Source organism: Mastomys coucha, chromosome X (genome assembly GCF_008632895.1).
Source record: "Mastomys coucha isolate ucsf_1 chromosome X, UCSF_Mcou_1, whole genome shotgun sequence".
NCBI classification, from domain to species: domain Eukaryota; kingdom Metazoa; phylum Chordata; class Mammalia; order Rodentia; family Muridae; genus Mastomys; species Mastomys coucha.
The window spans coordinates 47694652-47713718 of NC_045030.1; the positions used below are offsets into that span (position 1 = coordinate 47694652).

General features: G+C 34.7%; 1 protein-coding gene across 7 annotated transcripts in view; it reads right to left on the reverse strand.

The window, feature by feature from the left end:
- The window catches only part of Tenm1 (teneurin transmembrane protein 1), an 803700-nt gene that overhangs the window by 554984 nt on the left and 229649 nt on the right, over positions 1 to 19067 (reverse strand). For 6 of the 7 annotated variants that reach the window (XM_031355201.1, XM_031355365.1, XM_031355449.1 and 3 more), the window contains one exon: positions 5088 to 5368. In XM_031355201.1, the coding sequence (XP_031211061.1) occupies positions 5088 to 5304 (217 nt within the window). In that variant the 5' untranslated portion in view covers positions 5305 to 5368. The remainder of the gene's footprint in view (positions 1 to 5087; positions 5369 to 19067) is intronic. The other variant, XM_031355294.1, reaches the window with a different exon arrangement.

Consider the following 19067-nt stretch of genomic DNA (forward strand, 5'->3'; position numbering starts at 1 on the left):
AAGTCCTTTGGTCCTTTCTCTAACTCCCCTATTGGGGACCCAGTGCTCAGTCCAATGGTTGGCTCTAAGCATCTGCCTCTGTATTTTTCAGGCTTTGGCAGAGCCTCGCAGGAGACAGCTATATCAGGCTCCTGTCAGCATGCACTTCTTAGCATCTGCAGCAGTGTCTGGGTTTGGTGTCTGTATATGGGATGGATTCCCAGGTTGGGGAGTCTCTGGATGGCCTTTACTTCAGTCTCTGCTCCAAAATTTGTCTTCATATTTCCTGCCATGAGTATTTCATTCCCCCTTCTAAGAGGGACTGAAACATCCATACTTTGGTCTTCCTTCTTTTTGTGTTTCATGTGGTCTATGAATTGTATCTTGGGTATTCTGAGCTTCTTTTTGGCTAATATCCACTTATCAGTGAGTACATACCATGTGTGTTCTTTTGTGATTTGGGTTACTTCACTCAGGATGATATTTTCTAGTTCCATCCATCTTCCTAAGAATTTCATGAAAGTACTGCATTGTGTTCATGTACCACATTTTTTGAATCCACTCCTCTATTGAAGGACATCTGGGTTTATTTCCAGCTTCTGGCTATTATAGATAAACCTGCTATGAAGGTAGTGGAGCATGTGTCCTTATTACATGTTGGAGCATCTTCTGGGTATATGCACTGGAGTGGTATAGCTGAGTCCTCAGGTAGTACTAAGCCCAGTTTTCTGAGAAACTGCCAGACTGATTTCCAGAGTGGTTTTACCAGCTTGCAATCCCACCAACAATGGAGGAATGTTCTTCTTTCTCCACATCCTCACCAGCATCTGCTGTCACCTGAGTTTTTGATCTTAGCCATTCTGACTGGTGTGAGGTGGAATCTCAGGATTGTTTTGATTTGCATTTCCCTGATGACTAAGGATGTTGAAAATTTCTTTCCTTTTTTTCCATTATCTTTTTAATTGGATATTTTATTTATTTACATTTCAAATGTTATCCCCTTTCCCAATTCTCCCCCAGAAAGTCCCTATCCCATCCCCTCTCCTCCTGCTTCTATGAGGATATACTCCCACCTACCCACCCACTCCCATCTCCCTGCCCTTGCATTCCCCTACACTGGGGCATCAAGCCTTCACAGGACCAAGGACCTCTTCTCCCATTGATGCCAGACAAGTCCATCCTCTGCTACATATATGGCTGGAGCCATGGTTCCATCCATGTGTACTCCTTGGTTGGTGGTTTAGATCCTGGGAGCTCTGGTTGATTGACATTATTATTCTTCCTATTGGGTTGCAAATCCCTTCAGTTCTTTCAGCCCTTTTTCTAGCTTCTTCAATGGAGACCCTGCACTCAGTCCAATGGTTAGCTGAGAGTATCTACCTCTATATATGTCAGGCTCTGGCAGAGCCTCTCAGGAGATAGCTATATTAGGCTCCTGTCAGCATGCACTTCTTGGCATCCACAATAGTGTCTGGGTTTAGTAACTGTTCCTCAGTGAGAATTCTTTGTTTAGCTCTGTATCCCATTTTTAATAGGGTTTTTTATTCTCTTGAGTCTAACTTCTTTTGTTCTTTGTATATATTGAATATTAGTGCCTTATTGGATGTAGGATTAATAAAGTTCTTTTCCCAATCTGTTGGTTGTCATTTTGTCCTATTGACAGTGTCCTCTGCCTTAGAGAAGATTTGTAATTTTATGACGTCTCATTTGTCTATTGTTGATCTTAGAGCATATACCATTGGTGTTCTGTTCAGGAAATTTCCCCTGTGCCCATGTGTTTGAGACTCTTCCCCACTTTCTTTTCTATTAGTTTCAGCTGTATCTGGTTTTATGTGGAGGTCCTTGATTCACTTGGACTTGAGCTTTGTATAAGGAGATAAGAAGGGATAGATGTGCATTCTTCTACATGTTGATCACCAGTTGAACGAGCACCATTTGTTAATGTAAGTCTTCCTGTAGGTTCAATGCTTTCTGGTACAACATGTTCCAGGAGTCAGAACAAATTTTTCAGTTCATATCTTTTACTCACAAATTTGATATATTTTCTCTCTTACTAAGCACTTACCATGCATCTTGACTGTAACTTATACAATTTCATGTGTAACTTCAAAACTGAAGTGAATTTCTTTTCCTTTCTCCATAATTTCATAGATTTGTTTATACTGTAGTTCTAACAACCTCAGCAAATAATTTTTCTTTCCTTTTAAATCAAGACCTGTCACCTCATTTCAAAGATGATTTTCATTGATTGTTTAATGTGGCATTTATATTTGACAGCATTCTGTTCTTATTAAGTAGATAACTTGAATACAAGCCCTGTAATGCCATCTACTTTATCTCTTAATTAGAGTTCTATGATCAGTAAAGGGAAGATATCATATATAATACAAATGTATCAATCAAAGTGATGTTCCTTATCTGGGGTGGGACACAGATGCCAGTTGGAAAACATAATTAGGCTAGTCAGCATGATTTGTAATTAAAAACTTAAAAATGGTTTATTTCTGAAAAATTTTCTTTTACTATTTTGTGTACCTTGGTTATATAACTAAAAGCCATTGGAAAGTCACACCATGCATGCAGAGGCTACTTCAAAAGCACTTATCACAAAATTGTACTGATTAGTTTGTATAGTAATTTTATCCACCACCTATGAGTTTCCAAGAAGCATTAAATCTTCACCTCCAACATAGAACTCAAGGTATGGTTAACATTAAATGCTCAACAAAAGCTAGTTGCTTAAAATACTCTCTTGAAAGGAAGTTAGCATGACACTAGAAAAGAAAAGCTGCACTCATCATATATTTCTTTTGATTATCTTGCACAGAAACAAAAATGTGAGGCTAACTTTCTCAATTCAGACTTAGTGCAACATTATTCATACTTTTAAAGTCAATACCATTCTATGAGCCTATTCCACAATGCAAAACTTATAATTATGTATTTGTCTTCTGTAAGGACAAATTTACTGAGAAATATTTTAATGGATCTATACAGTTTTTAAAGAGAAATAGAGACTCCAAATATTGATAAAAATAAAATGGTGCCAAGAGGGAGGTGGTTTTAGTTTGCACAAATGTAAGATTTGTTTAGCTGAAGACATGACAGATTAAAGTGAATCCATTGAAAAGATGGGTACAACACCTTTCCAATTATATTGAAGTGTAATGAATAATACTGCTGATATTACAAATGTGAATGGATATTTATATGTCAGTATATATTGAACTATTGACTAAATTTAGAGTTTTTGTAAATGTAAGGCTATAATAATAATTTAGAATGCAGTAACTTTAATTTGTAATAATGTATCTGACATAGTAATATTTAACAAGCAACTTCTAATATATACTGTCACATATATTATCAAATAGGGAAGTCATAGGACATATATGTAAATTTTACAGAAAAACAGAGACCAGTAAAGAAATCATGATTCTCATCCTCATTTAGGTATACAGTATGGAAAGAAAATTTATAGCAAGAGTGAGTCATATAAATAAAATATACTTATACTTCATGGAAGAAGAGATCAATCATCTACACAAAGCAAAAGTTTGGTGATAGAGTCACAGTGAGAGCTGAGAGTAAAGGATACTTTTATGTTAAGATGTGAATGATAGTTGATCAGAGATAAAGGGAGACAGTGAGGATGGGCATTCCCAGAGTCTAAGAGTTTGTATCTGGATCTATAGCTGGGTGGTAGAGTGTTTACTCCATATTCATAAGACATCCAACTCTATCTATTGCATCTTTTCTACCTCCCCCTAATTTTTTTCTGCCAGGAAATAGGTAACAGCGCAGTAAAAGGGTAAAGGGGGATGAAAGGAAATACATCAGATTAGTTAGACTTATTTTTTTAAATCTCAGCGAGATACTCTAAGAGTACATTTCAGATGTAGAGATCAATTTTGCTAGATGAAGCAATGTGTTACGTTATACAGAGAAATTTTGGTGGCTCACTGGAAGAGGGCAAGCATAAACTAGCCAGTGTCTAACAATGTAAATAGGCTTAGAATTGAGGGTGTTAGAACGATTTCCTTCCTTTTAGTTATACAGAATTAAGAGTAACTGATTTAGTATCAAATTGGAAATGTCCATCAGGTAATTGCATGTTTAAAACTGTAATTTATGAATGAGGTTAAAGCTTAATTAAAATGTAAATTTGGAAATTTCCCAAATCAAGTGTGATCATTGAATTCATTTGAACAAAAGACTTTGTAGGAATCATACAGGCATCAGAAATCTCCAGTGGGCCTTTGAAAACTGTAAATTGACAGACAGGTTCTAAACTCAGGTTTTCTAAGATGGGTTGTGAGAGTTTGGATTTTTAGTAAATTCTCAGTTGATGTTGATACTACTGAGTCAGGGGTATACAACTTGAGGATCACTGTCTCAGATGAATAAAATTGTTTAAAAATAATGTCATTGTGACTTACCCCTAAGAAATAATTTGCACTAATGGCAATATATTTTTCTATATCATTACCTGAAAAAAATACTGTATTTCTATCTCCCTAACTTTGTCAGAAACCATTATGCCTTCCATAAGTGAGAGACTTCAGTAGCCAAAAAATAGATTACAAAATATATCTGTGTGTGTGTGTTTAAGAAACTCTCAAAGCTCTTCATTACCTTGTAAGCTATGCTGCAAAGCTTTTCCACATTCTTCCCACAGACCTCCTAGCCTCTTGTTTTGGGTGGTTTCTACTAGCCTGTGTCATGTTTTCAGCAGCTGAATATTTCTTTGAGACTTCTGTCCCATATGGGCAATGGCTTGAAAAGCACTTAGCTGTTTACTTTACGTCTTACTATAAATTATTTAATCCTTTAGTCTGTAAATGGCTATTTGTAGGATTAGACAAATTCTGAAAGCTCCGATAAGAGGATTGTTGTATCCAAATTCATGCATAATCCGTAAAAAGCACATGGAACCTACAACCTCAGCTGGGTGCGCATGTGGAACAGATTAACTGAGCATATGTAAGCAGTAGGAATTATTAACCAGTTAGCACTGGCAAATTTGTTTTTCATACATAGGTTTTATGTCTATAAATATTCACTAATGAAAAGTAGTATTAGTTATTAAAAAATTGAATAAAACCCACCTTGAGTAGATTTCTCCACGTCTTTCCTCTTTCTACTCTGGCTATTGTAATTCCTCCTCAGCTCTTGGTTATATTCATGCAGAGTTTCCCTGGAGTTGAATGACTGTCTTGGTTTTCTCCCATCTTCACTCTCATCAGAAGAACTGGTATAAGCTAGATCCATTTCATGCTTGACTTTGGACAGAGGCTGATAAGGTTTGCAGTCAGTTTGCTCCATCTCTGATTAAGCAAGCTGAGTTTCATGAAAAAAAGGATAAGGAAGTTCTTTAATGAAAACAGTCCTGGAAGAGAGTGAAAAACATGAGCCTTTTTAGATTTGTCCTTTTGCAAGGAAACACATCTGGCAGATTCACAATTGGCCTGCTAATACTATCAAAGGAGTGAAGCAAAAGACAAAGTGGATGACATGAAGCTAGCCGGAGGCAATAATAACACTCTGCTCTACATGCATATATTCTCAAGCATTTAGGATGAAGCTAGAAGTTGTAGCATCAGAAAAAGCTCAAATTAAAAGAAGGATAGCTTACAAAAATATTTGCATTGGAATACAAACAAAGGGCAATATTTCTTTGGTATGAGAGTGCGTTTTTAATGTTAAAGACTGTGGTTAGATTAGAAAACATTATGGGATTTGGAAGTGGCCAGGGGTATAAATATTAACCTAGCATAGCTAGCTCACATTTGAAATGAAACTAGTGAGAAAAATACATTCACAAAGAATCGTTCTTTGCCTCTGGTTTAATATTACATTTAAGACTGTGACTCTGAGGATGCGAAGGGCTCTGAATGTGGAGAGAGAGCTACCAAAGTACATGAAATAAAGTGTACTTGAGGGGCCTGGACTCCTTGTATTTATACTGTGGCTTTTGAGTCTCAGGCCTGCAGAACATTTTTAATGACTTAGGTGGTGGTAAATTTTTGTTTGTCATAGAACTGAGAGGATGTAAACAACATTATCTAGTGACTATACTGGTATAGGAACAGCAGGATCTAAATTGGGTTTTTAAGCGGCAATATAGAGCTTCATGATAAATCACTGAAACCCTCCTCCCCTTCCTCCTAATGCTGAGCTAGGAGCTGCTGAAGCTCTTAGGGCTAGTAAAGACATTAGCTGCCCTACTTATCAGAGACAGTTTGAGATCAAGTGCCATTTAAGATGTCAAAGTCCTCTGGAACATTAAAATTCCTGGGTTTTTTTTTTTAAGCTTATTTCTTTACATTTATTTTTCCATCATTTTTGTGCTGCAATAAGTCTGCAACCAGTTTCTTTCCTATAATGCTTAAATATGTAGTTTGAAATCAAGTATTTACTCCTTCGTTTTTTTCATCACTTAACCCAGTTTGTTTATTTGTAGTTTCAGACAGGGTTTCACTTTGTATTTCAATATGGCCTGCAACTTACTGTATATTCCAGGTTGGCTTCAATTGTACTGATTCAGTGTCCTAGGCCCTTAAGGTCTAAGAGCTGCCACAATTGGCCTCCATAGGCATTTTTTAAGAAAAGGCCTTACTGTGTAACCCAAACTCATCTCAAATTTATTATCCTCCTGCCTTAGCACCATAAAGACTAATATTACTTCTCCTGAACTCCAGGAATCTACCATATATATTTTCAATGAAACCTACTGACATATAAACTATGGATCCTATACCATAAATAGTAGCACAGAGCTTAGAATTTCTATTGCATTATGGTAAGCATATAATAACCAGAAATCCTTCAGTTCAGTTCATGGGTGGCTGATGCTAAATGGTTCATTCTACTTTATAGTATGAACAAAGCATTATATGTTGAAGCCTTATTAAATCTAATGTTAAGTTTCAGGAAGGTAAAACTTGAACCTTCAAACTTCATAGTTGCAGTACTATTTATTTAGTACTAATCTAGTCAAACATATATTATAACCTACTTATTATCCAAATACATAAATATTATAAACATTCTAGGAATATTCCAAGGTATCTTTGGATTAATATCAGAAATAAGCATCATGAGAGAAAAGACAGATGCGATATTTTTATTACTTCTTTTACAATTTGAATTGAATATAATGACACCATTTCTTCTTTCCCTTTCCTCCCTTCACGTCTTCCCATATAAGCCTTATTCCCTTTCAAATTCATGGTCTCTTTATTTCATTAACTGTTGCTGTATGCATATATATATATATATATATATATATATGCTGTTCATTCAGCAGTGCTTGATTATAAGGTCATTTTATGGATACATTCTCTCTATAATGTTCTAATGCATTGAATAGTCAGTTGTATTTTTTTTCATTTTTAGTACCAGCATGGATCTCTCTCCTGCACTACAGGTTTGAATAGCACTACAGGTTTGAGTATCTAACTGGCTGCTGTGGATTTCCATATAGTTATCTATGAAGTCCTGAAATTTTGTATTTTTGAAACTGGACATTGTCATTTCTCCAGAAGTACCCAAAAAGTTAAAGTCATCCTTGCTTCCTATCATCTTTCACATCTTATATACATTCTATTGGTTAGTACATTTGTGGTATCTTTGAAAAACATTACAGAATTCAAACATATTTATTCACTTCCTCCATACTACTTTGGATCAAAGGATTTCCAATTTAGAGTACTGTGACTTTGCTCCTAATAGGTGTCCTGTTTACACCATTGCAGAATGACAGCAATTTATCATAACTGTAGTCAGAGTGTAAGTTTTAATATATAAGTATGATGGTTTGAAGAAAAATGGCCACCCATATAGACTTATAAATTTGAATGCTTGGTCACCAGTTCATGGCAGTATTAGGTATGGCCTTGTTAGAGGAAGTGTGTCACTGGGGATAGGCTTTGGAGTTTCAAAGGCCTAAGCCAGTCTCTGTGTCTCTAGCTCTCCCTGTGAATCTGGATCCTTCTAGCTCTCAGGTTCTTCTTGATAACTATGTCTGCCTGCACAGTACCATGTTCCCACCATGACAACAATGAACTAAACCTCTGAAAGTATAAGCCAGACCCAATTAGATGTTTTCCTTTATAAATGTTGCTATGGTCACAGTGTCTCTTCATAGCAATAGAACATTTACTTAGATGATTTTTCATGTTCTCCTATTTTCTGAAGCAGTAATGGTGTGCCATACTCTGAAATAAAAGACAAAAACCTACAGTAGCCTACATGGGCCTTAGCTTAAATTTTTCAAAATCATCTAGTCTAGTTTTCCTTCTGTTCATGTACTGTAGTTATACTACCATTCTGTTTCTAAAAACACTAAGCCTTTTCCCACCTCAAGATAACCTGCCATGAAAAAACTACCTCAGATGACACTACTCATTCTCTTCAGTCTTTTCAAAAAAGTTATCAATAAATGGTATGATAAATGTTTATTGTTTGTCTGCTCTACATCAATAGGCATTATATGTTGCATTGTTGTTCTATGCCTTTGAGTATGGTATGTAGCAAACCATTGATCAATACATTTCTAAATCAGTGAATAAATTATTGTTGAACATGCTCAAGAGGTACTGGAAAGGATGTAGGAATTAATAAAGCATAGACTCTGTTCTTTACGGAACTTATAACCCAAGGTAGTAAAATGAAGAACTCCAGTATAAAGTTAGAATGAAATGACTCTATGTGAAATAATATAATGATTGTGCAAAAAGATGAAGATATCATGAAAAGATCGTGCTTGGTTCACATTATATGTTCATGACCAATACTGTTACCACCCACCACTAAGGGTTTATTGAAACCTATGCTATCAAGCCTATTTTAATTTGTATGTTCCTATGGCATATCCTTTAGCAGTTAAACATTTCTCTAAATTTTAGGCCTTGAATTTGCTATTAACAGTGTAAAATGAGAGCTGTACAAGAAGCAGAATTTCAGAATGTGCTGGCTAGTTTCATATTAACTTGACACAATGTAAAATCATCTGAGAAGAGGGAGCCTAAATTAAGAAAATGCCTCTAAAGCGTCAGGCTATAGGCAAGCAAGGTAGTAGGACATTTTCTTAATCAGTGATTAGTTGAGGAGGTCCCAGCCCACTGTGGGTATGGATACACCTTAGTTGGTGGTCCTGTGTTGGATAAGAATGAAGGTTGAACCAGCCATGTTGGAGCAATGCAGAAAGCCATACCTCTCCTTGGTTTCTCATCATCTCCTGCATTCAGGTTCTTGCTCTGTTTGCATTACTGCCTTAAATACCTTCGATTATAAGTTATAATGTGCATGTGATATATAAGTATAGAGGAAATAAAATGATATATAAGTGTAATGGAAATAAATTATTTCTTCTCTAAATTGTGTTTGGTCATGATGTTTCATATGTGTTTTGGTCATGATGAGCGATAGAAACTCTAGCAAACAAAGACAATTTTTTAAAGAAAGAGAGATTTTTCACACACACACACACACACACACACACACACACAGACAGAGCAAAAACACCATATCAATAAAGTTCATGTAATTTGATGCCTACCAACCTAAACACTTGTATACAACTTTTTTTGTTGCTGTTCATTATAGAAAGGGACTTCAACAATTTGGAGGTGGATCACTATTTTCCACATAAGACCCCTGGTTGTAGAAAACTATCAAGGACTTTATAAACAAAAAGAACTTAGAAAAGGTTTTCTATTAATCATCCATTGATTAGGAATCTATACTTATCCTAATGACTTTAAATATAATACATGAAATTAAAAACTAAAAATACCTCATTTCCAATGTCTAATGTTATATTACGGCAACTATGATTTATCACACTATAATTTTATGTACTTTTACATACACAGATCTTGACATTCTCTTTCCTTTCAATGTGTCTATTTGAAACACACAATGAGATAGTACATATATGAAATGAGAAGGAGACCCAAAGCAACACAGAAGGACAGATTTTTTATATAGCTGTTAGGAGCCATTTTCAAAGTTCAAGTCACAGCAATTCCCACCTACAAATCAGCTAGGAATAAGGAATGTCACACCTATTCAATGTTTTTTTTTTTGAGGATCCTTGAAACCAATCATCCTTTAAAGTAGAATACTAGTAAAAGCTCTTTGACCCATCTATCATAACATTTTTGTCCTAAAATTTGTCAGTTAATCCAAGAGATATGAGAGAAACAGTCTAGATTTTTCTGTTTGTTTTTTTTCCGTTTGTTTTGTATTTTGAAAATCAGATTGATTCACACAATTGTGTGTGCCAGGGCTTTGAAAATATGTAATTGTGATACTTATCAAAGCTCAAAAATCAGATCTCTAATATGATTGGTCAATAATGCCTTTATGAAAAATTTACAAGCTCCAAATTTAACATTTGGAAAAATACTGATGTTTGAAATGCAAAAAAGGTTGATAGCACAGTAATTTCAAAAAGACATTGTTACAAATATGTCATGGACAAAAGATACTAAATACTAAATACTTCACTGCTCTTTTTTTTTTCATTAAGTCCAATGCTAGGTCAGTCTTATTTAGACATGATGAAGAAATGCTAAATTCTAATTACTAGTCTGTATTTGCTTTCAATGGAACAACTGACTGGGATGTTCAGTAAATAGCATGCTCTCTCTGTGAGACTAGTTTTTCTAAATATAAAGTGAAAAGACTGAGTTACCTCAGAAATCTCTTCTAGTTCTAAAATTCCCTATTGTCTTTGAAATGAAAGAAAAGCAGAGGTTGATTAGCCATAAAACAGGAAGTACAATCAATGTTTGCAATGTTCTATATTTGTATTGTTAATCATGCTTGCTCTTTTCTGTTTCCTTCCTCTCCCAACACTGATATTTCACACTCCAATATGCTATAGGATATTAGAATAAAAATACTGCTTTTGAATCCATGCATCCTGTGCATATGCATGAATTAATAATCACTTCAGTTCCTCTCTATTTTATTTTGTTTCTATGTCTCATTTACTTTTAAATTATTTCTTTTTTCAATATTATATCATTACACCATTTTCCCTTTCCCTTTTCTCCCTTCCACCAAACACTCCCAGAAACCCTCCTAGTTCTTTTTGAAATGGATGCCCTCCTTTTACATTGTTTACATGCATATATATATATATATATATATATACATATATGTTCATAGATACATAAATATACTTTGTTCAGTCTGTTTAACATTAATTAATTATATATATATATATATATATATATATATATATATATATATATATATATGCTTTTGCATGCATTGGCCTCTCAAGATGGACACTTGTTCCTGGTTTATTCACGATGTTTATCATCTGATTCTACTCATAGTACCTGTTTATGAGCTGAAGCCTTAACAAAGAAGTCACATTCCAATTGAGAAAACAAGTAAAAGATACATAGAATGTAGTGTAAGACTAGCAAAACTTTCATAGCACAGCACTTACAGGGAAAGGGAACCCCAAAATACTGAGGAAAGAACAAGCAAGGGCTCTTTGCAACTGTAGCAATACTTTTTCCTCAATAAAATCCTCCTAGATTATTTTAACTTGACAATTTTAGATTGTGAATTTCTGACTGATTGTTCTCTACCTCTCTTTTTCTTAAAAAAAAATCAGTAAAATGGGAAAGAATTGTAGAAGCTGTCTATGACAGTAACATAGTCATCCAGTCTTTAAAGAACTGGAGGAGAAATCTTCATCATTTTCCTATCTAGAAAGATGACTACAGTCTTTCTGATTTTTTTCCTTGAGTTTCATGTTTCTCCCTTCCCTTGTGACACATTTTTTATACAATTTCTATGATAATAACTTTAAATATCTCTGCAAAGTGGATATACCACAATTTGCTTGCACATTCCCCTATTGTTGGATATTTACATTTTCCCTCCCAATTTATGAATATTATATCTGGAGCATTATGAAGACACCATAAACATCTTCTATTATCTTTATTGTTTTGTTAGGATAGATTCCAAGACCATGAATTAATGAGCCAAAAGTCTTGAATACATTGTTGCTTAGAAAATTATAATATTCACTTCCGTTAGCAATGTGTGAGACATTCCTTTCATTGCACCCTGGCCAATTTTGCATATTGTTTTAAATGTCTGTTTAAATGAGTAAATTAAGAGTGCCATCTTTTAGTTTGCATTTGCTTGTTGATAATCCTTTACTTTTTGTACCCTTTCTAATTCTGTTTCCTCCTCTGTGAGCTCTTTTCAGCTTCTGTACATTTATCTACTGGGAACTTTTCTTACACTACAAAAGACATTAACCTTTACTCATGCTATGCAACAAATAGCATGACCTTCTGTCCTGGATATTTGCTGCAGCTAACTTTCACAGTGAATTCTTTGCCATTTTAACTTTATGGGGCATGAGAGGAGGAAAACATGAGCAATGAGTAGACATAGTCACTTTTGAAAAATAGGTCAAACTTGATAAAAGCAAGATGATTTCCAAAAGCAATTTGTTAATATATGATTTCTAAGTGGCTGCTTAATTGACTATATTCAGTTATTCACAAAATGAATTGCATTTTGGCTGAACTCTATCATAGAAATTACCATTTTTGGTGTGGTAATGGCCAAAAGACATACAGAAAGCCAACAAATTAATTTAATTTTGTCATAGTGTTTGCCAGCTTTTTCTCATCTAATGGACACACCAAATTATTTTAGCAAATAAAAAAGAAATAACTATCCAGGTTTTAGGATAAAGCATGATCATTTTATCTAGAAAGGGATGGATTCTGATGGAAACTGGTTTTGTGGTAGGTACATCAGCATTTTATAATACCAAGGGGTGAAATTCCAGCTTTGATATGAATTCTATTTACTATCTTAGTTCATATGTATTCAGTTAATTTCTAATTACATTAGAAATTTTAAAATCTTACAAGAAAAGAATGCTCAATAACACCTGGAAAACATCTTCAGATATGATATGAGTCATTTGTTGAAACAGTTGCAATAGATATTTTCATGGTACCTTGCCAGACTAGTTCTTTAGGTCATTTTGAAGGAGCAAACTCCAAAGTTCTGCAGTTTTACAACTAAATAATGATATTGCATCTCTTGTCAGATATTATTGGTCTTTCTTGCTGTTTGTATTTTATTGCTTTTCTCTTCACTTTTGTTAAAACCTCCAGGATTTGTATTAATATACTTCATATAAGAAACGTAGAGAAAGGAAAGAATCTGAACAGGAAGGACTCCACAAAGAAATTCTAAACAACTATTTCAGAAACAGAAGGCTTAGTACAATTTAGTATTCTCCCTTGTAGTTTAGATAATGTTGACCTTGAATTTATGCACACACACACACACACACACACACACACACACTGCACAAATTTAAATAAAATATCTATGGACTGACACTATATTATGACTTTGAAAAAAATCTAGTTTATAATGTACCATTAGAGGAAAGGAAAAATGAGTTCACAAAATATGACTAAGGAAGAACTTTTTCAGTAATTGTGTAAATAACTTGCACATTTCTATTTCTAAGTAATTTGCAAGTGATAATTCATCTTTGAGTTGCAGTGACATCTATCTCTATCTCTTCACGTCTTTTGGAACTTTAACAATGCCCTAAAGTAATTCCAAATTATCTGCTTCTTATTACTTTCTTACATCTTCTGTGTTGGATTATGCAGATCATCTAACCACTTAATAGGCAGAGCAATCTTCAAGAAAATTGAAGGTAACTCAATATATAAAAGCTTCTTTTTACTCTTTGGAGAAAAACAATAGCTGCTTATTTCCACAAGTAAACAATCATATTCAATTCATTTTCTTACAATGAAATCCATTGAGGATTTGTAGATTTCACAGTAATTTTAGCATTAACATACTTATCCAAAATGTAGCATCAAATTTAATATAGTATCTTCAAAAGTAATAAGTTTTAAATGTGGTGTTATGTAATTGGAGATACCATTTCTGTCCATAGTTTACGAATAACAAGTATTAATCAATACTCTCTTATTGCTGTCAATCTTCAGCATTAGTTTAGCAAAATTAGCACTTTATTAGTAACCCTCTCAAATTTCATGTGTAACAATTGGAAGCAGTTGCATGTTCACTGCTTGCTACTAGAATCTCATTTGCAATTATGCTAAACATTAGACTGTAAAAGATCTAATCAAATTAACATAACATATGCTCCAAAATATAGACCCTTTAGTGATTTGATTGCAGAGGTGGATATGGAGGTTAATTCTGATCTCTGGAATTTATACGAAGGAGTTTACTGTTGTGGGCAAATGACAACAACTAAGTCATAGCTGGTAAGTTACAAATAGGAAAATCCTCATAAAATAGTTTTCCAATATAACTTTGAGATAAAGCTTTAGGATAAAGTAGTCTGCTTCTATTTCATATCTAACATGAAAATGGTAAATTGGCCATTTTCTTTAAAAAGAACAAGGTAAAAGACACTAGTATCAGTTTATATTTTCTACTTTCTTATATATTATTGCATCTACTAGTTAATATTATATAATTTTGTAAATAGTGAATACCAATATCTAGTAAATTATTATTTTCTTCAAAATTAAAGACTGAAAACAAGACAGGTTTTTTTTTTTAATCATTTAACATACATAGTCATGCCAGGCAGTGGTGGTGCATGCCTTTAATCCCAGCACTTGGGAGGCAGAGGCAGGTGGATTTCTGAGTTCGAGGCCAGCCTGGTCTACAGAGTGAGTTCCAGGACAGCCAAGGCTACACAGAGAAACCCTGTCTCGAAAAACAAAACAAAAACAAAAACAAAAGCAAACAAACAAACAAAAAATACATAGTCATATCTAATCTTCAAATATTTCATAATGAGATCATTTTTACAGGTGAAAAAACAAAAGCATAGAATTTTCAACACAGGTTTTTAAGATGATACAGCTAGTAAAATTAGAATTCAACTCTGACTTGTCCAACTCTAAAGTATTCTTATTCTCTTTGCTGAATAGGGTAACAGAGTTTTGGAAGTTTCAAAGGAAGCCACTAGATATGCAATGGAATGCGGGCAAGATTTTCATCTTCAGCTTAGAATGTGACCAATCATCTTCTGGAAACTCTTAAAGGTAAAAGGCCTTGCTAATGAAACAATGATATTAAACTTTTTGAACTAATTGGCATAAAGGTAGCCACAAAGGAGCACTCTAAACCTGAATGGTAATATTTTATGATGATGTGAACAAATCAGATAGACAAAATATCCAGGTTACATAAAGTTTTCAGGTGTAAGTCTACCATACCACCTCCTGTTTACAAATTTTTGCACTACATGCCCAATTAAATGAAGGCTAGAATTTCCTGCTTCTATGGGCTGGTTTAATTTCAGTACTTCTTATATATAAATAGTATCATATAATATGTGGCAGTTGCATGTGTTTATATTTGTGTATGCATATGCATGTACATGAGTGCATTTGCACATATGTACATGTGCATGTGGAAGTCAGGGAACAAAGTACTTTTTAATGAATCATCAGTTTAATATACACTTGTTACTATGTCAGAGTAAAAGAAAGAAATGCGCTACATTTTTTACCAACAGTTACACAATAAAGACACAATACAGACAGAACTATAGTTTTCATCATTGTGAGTTTCTTCCATGAGGAGTTCTACAAGTGGTGTACCCTACTAGGTATGGGAAACCTAGCTAACTACTTGATAGTTGTGAAGCCATGATTATTGGAGAAGAATCTATAATCACTAATTTACTAAACTAGCAAAATCTCTAAAATAATCTATTGGCATTTTTCTTTCATCCATAATTAATTATATAACTTATTTCTGATTACTATTTTTTGTTTATTTTTTTTATTTTTTTCATGTAGCCATGGCTGTCCTAGAACTCTTTGTAGACCAGGCTGGCCTTGAACTTAAAGAGACCCATCTGCCTCTGCCAACTGAGTGCTGGGCTTAAAGGCTTGCACCACCAGAACTACCTCTGATCACTAGTGTTTGTATATGCTTTAGGACTTGAACTTAGTTCCTTAAGCTTTAGCGCAGGTGCTTTAGCACAAGAACTGCTTCTTGAGCCCTAATTCTCATCTTTTACACCTGGCTTCTTTCACAATACTCTTACAGTTCGTTTATGTTTGTAATGCATATCAGTAAATAATGTCCTTTTTCTTGATTGCTATAATCCTTTGAAACTCTTTTCTCTCTTTTCCTGTTTTGACTTCTGCTATTCATTTTATGTATATATGTATGGTGCAGTCTACATTTTGCCTGAGCTAATGGGACGCTGTTTAGTTTTCTTGGATTTTCTAGATTAGATATTTTCTATATATCTATGCATCTGTGTTTAACTGATAATTTCTTTCCCTATCTTCAATGATTTTTTAATCTATTGGTGAATTCTTTATTGTAATTATTTGCCTTTTAGTCAGAATTCTCAGCTACTTCTTATCATAGTTTTTACATTCTTCTGCAAAACATGTTCATTTTGTCATTTTTCCATTGATTATGTACTAACCATCATTTTGAATCCTTGTTTGTTCATTGCAATGTTTGAGATACTTAAATATAGTTAGGCTGACTACTTTTGCTGTTTACACTGAGATCGTTTCAAATTTTATTGAATTTATTGTGGCAGGTTGAATAAGACTGACCCCCATCGGCGCTTATATGTGAGTGAACACTTGTGCCCCAGTTGGTACAATTGTTTGGGAAGGATTTACAAGGTGTGGCCTTGTTAGAGAAGTCATGTCAGTGGGAGTGGACTTTCATGTTTCAGAACACTTGGGTCATCTGTAGTCTGCAGTGTGTGTGTGTGTGTGTGTGTGTGTGTGTGTGTGTGTGTGTGTGTGTCTTCCTGCCTCTACGTACAGATCAAACGTGAGCTCTCAGCTGTAGCTGCCTCCATGCTTTTGGTAGCCATCATGAGCCTTAGGGCTCTAAAGCTATAAACCCTAAATTAAATGCTCTGCTTCGTAAGCTGCTTTGGTCGTGGTACAGAAGAAAGGGTTTCAATCTTGTGGGAAGATTCAAATAGAGTACAATGTCAAATGGGAACTCAGAACAGAAAACAAGACTTAAAATTACTAATACTAATTCCATGCAAAGAGAGGACTCACTTTTTATTTACCTAATTTTCTACAACCAATGTCTGTTAAAAGTGTCACCATGAAAAACAGTATCACTAACGTACAGGTGAGATTATTTCTCTAAAAAATAAAATATTGAATGGAAACACACAGGATTACCTTTGTGTTTTGTGATTATGAATTAGTTTTCAATGATTTATATTTATCCATTCTGTACATTAAAGTCATATTGCATTTTTATCAAAATGTCAATCATAAGTTTTAAGTGAAAATTTTCTTATTTCACTTTCTTATTTTCACATTCCTTTTCATATTTATATCCTATCCATATAGATGTGTAAATGTTCAGATTGCTAAATGTTAAAAACATCATTTCCAAGGAATGCTAGTCTCTTTTCAAACTATTTACAGTCACATATAGTATTATAAATTAAAGGCCTGACATTATTCTGACATAATAATTTATTTTCACTCCCATGTTCAAAAGAAAATACAGAGGTTTAGATATTTGCCAAAGGTCACATAGCAAGATGGTATCAGAAAGTGGCAGAGGACAGGTGTCCTTATTTCTCACCACATGCTATTTTTACTACATGCATCCTACCCCAAAGGGTATCAAACTGGTTGTACTATTTCTTTATCAGCCAACCTATTGAAACTCACATGAATTCAAAGTCCTTCCATCAATTAAATGTAATATCCATTTTATTTGCTTAAGTGTACCCAAAAGCCAAGTGCAGGAAAGAGGCACTCAGATGAACTAACAGGAGGAAGCAGTAGAATTTTGTGACATATGGCATGCTTGCTGGTGAAATCAAAGGTATGTTTCATGCCAGCTTTTTGTCTACAAAGTGTCTTTCATTTCACTAAGAGGTATACCCCATGCCAAGAAACGCGCAACCTCATAGCCTTTCCTTTTGAAGCCTAAACCCATGAGAGGATAGACTTGGCATGACTTGATGGAACATTGGATGCAATATGTTTGACCCATTTGTGGGTGCAAACTTTCCATATTACCCACTGTACAGAAGGACTGTGAATTGTCATCCGAGTTTCTATCAGGTAAGTCTTAGGTTTACCCCATGTCAATAAATGATGCTTTTTAAAAAGGGACTCAGCAAATTAAAATAACCTAGGAAAAGGAAAGAAAAGAAAAAAGATGAAGCAATCGTGTGTTCTAATAGCATTGAGAAGCAGCAATTTGACTCTTTTGGTACAATAGTATCATTGCCTCCAGGGAGATAAACCGTCCAAATGCTCCGAGTTTAGGCCAAAGGGTTAAGTCTTACGGGTCAGAGAAAGCTGTTTCTGGGAAGCAGGGAATGAAGGCATTTTGAAGAAATTATTTTCATAGAATTTTTAAGAAAACATCATTTCAATATTATTACTATCAAGTAGGAATTAAGGGACTCATATTTAAGGAAGGGGTGCACTGACTAAATATTTCCCAGAAATCTATCTGTTGGTCTGTGCTTATGCTGCAGCTTATTGGAGACCAGGTCTCTAGTCAGCAGCAGCTGCATTTACCATGCTAGCTGTGCTATGAGATTCTCTCTCCCTCTAATCTTAGTACAGAAACAATGGGGTGACATAGTCATGCTACTATAAAGACACGGGTTCTGGGAATCTGAACTCAGGTCACCTTGTGTCTTAGTCAGGGTTTCTATTCCTGCACAAACATCATGACCAAGAAGCAAGTTGGGGAGGAAAGGGTTTATTGAGCTTACTTCCATATTGCTGCTTATCACTAAGGAAGTGAGGACTGGAACTCAAGCAGGTCAGGAAGCAGGAGCTGACACAGAGGCCATGGAGAGATGTTCCTTACTGGCTCGCTTCCCCTGGCTTGCTCAGCCTGCTCTCTTATAGAACCCAAGACTTCCAGGCCAGGCATGACACCACCTACAAGGGGCCCTACCCCTTTGATTATTAGTTGAGAAAATGCCCCACAGCTGGACCTCATGGAGGCACTTCCCCAACTGAAGCTCCCTTCTCTGATAA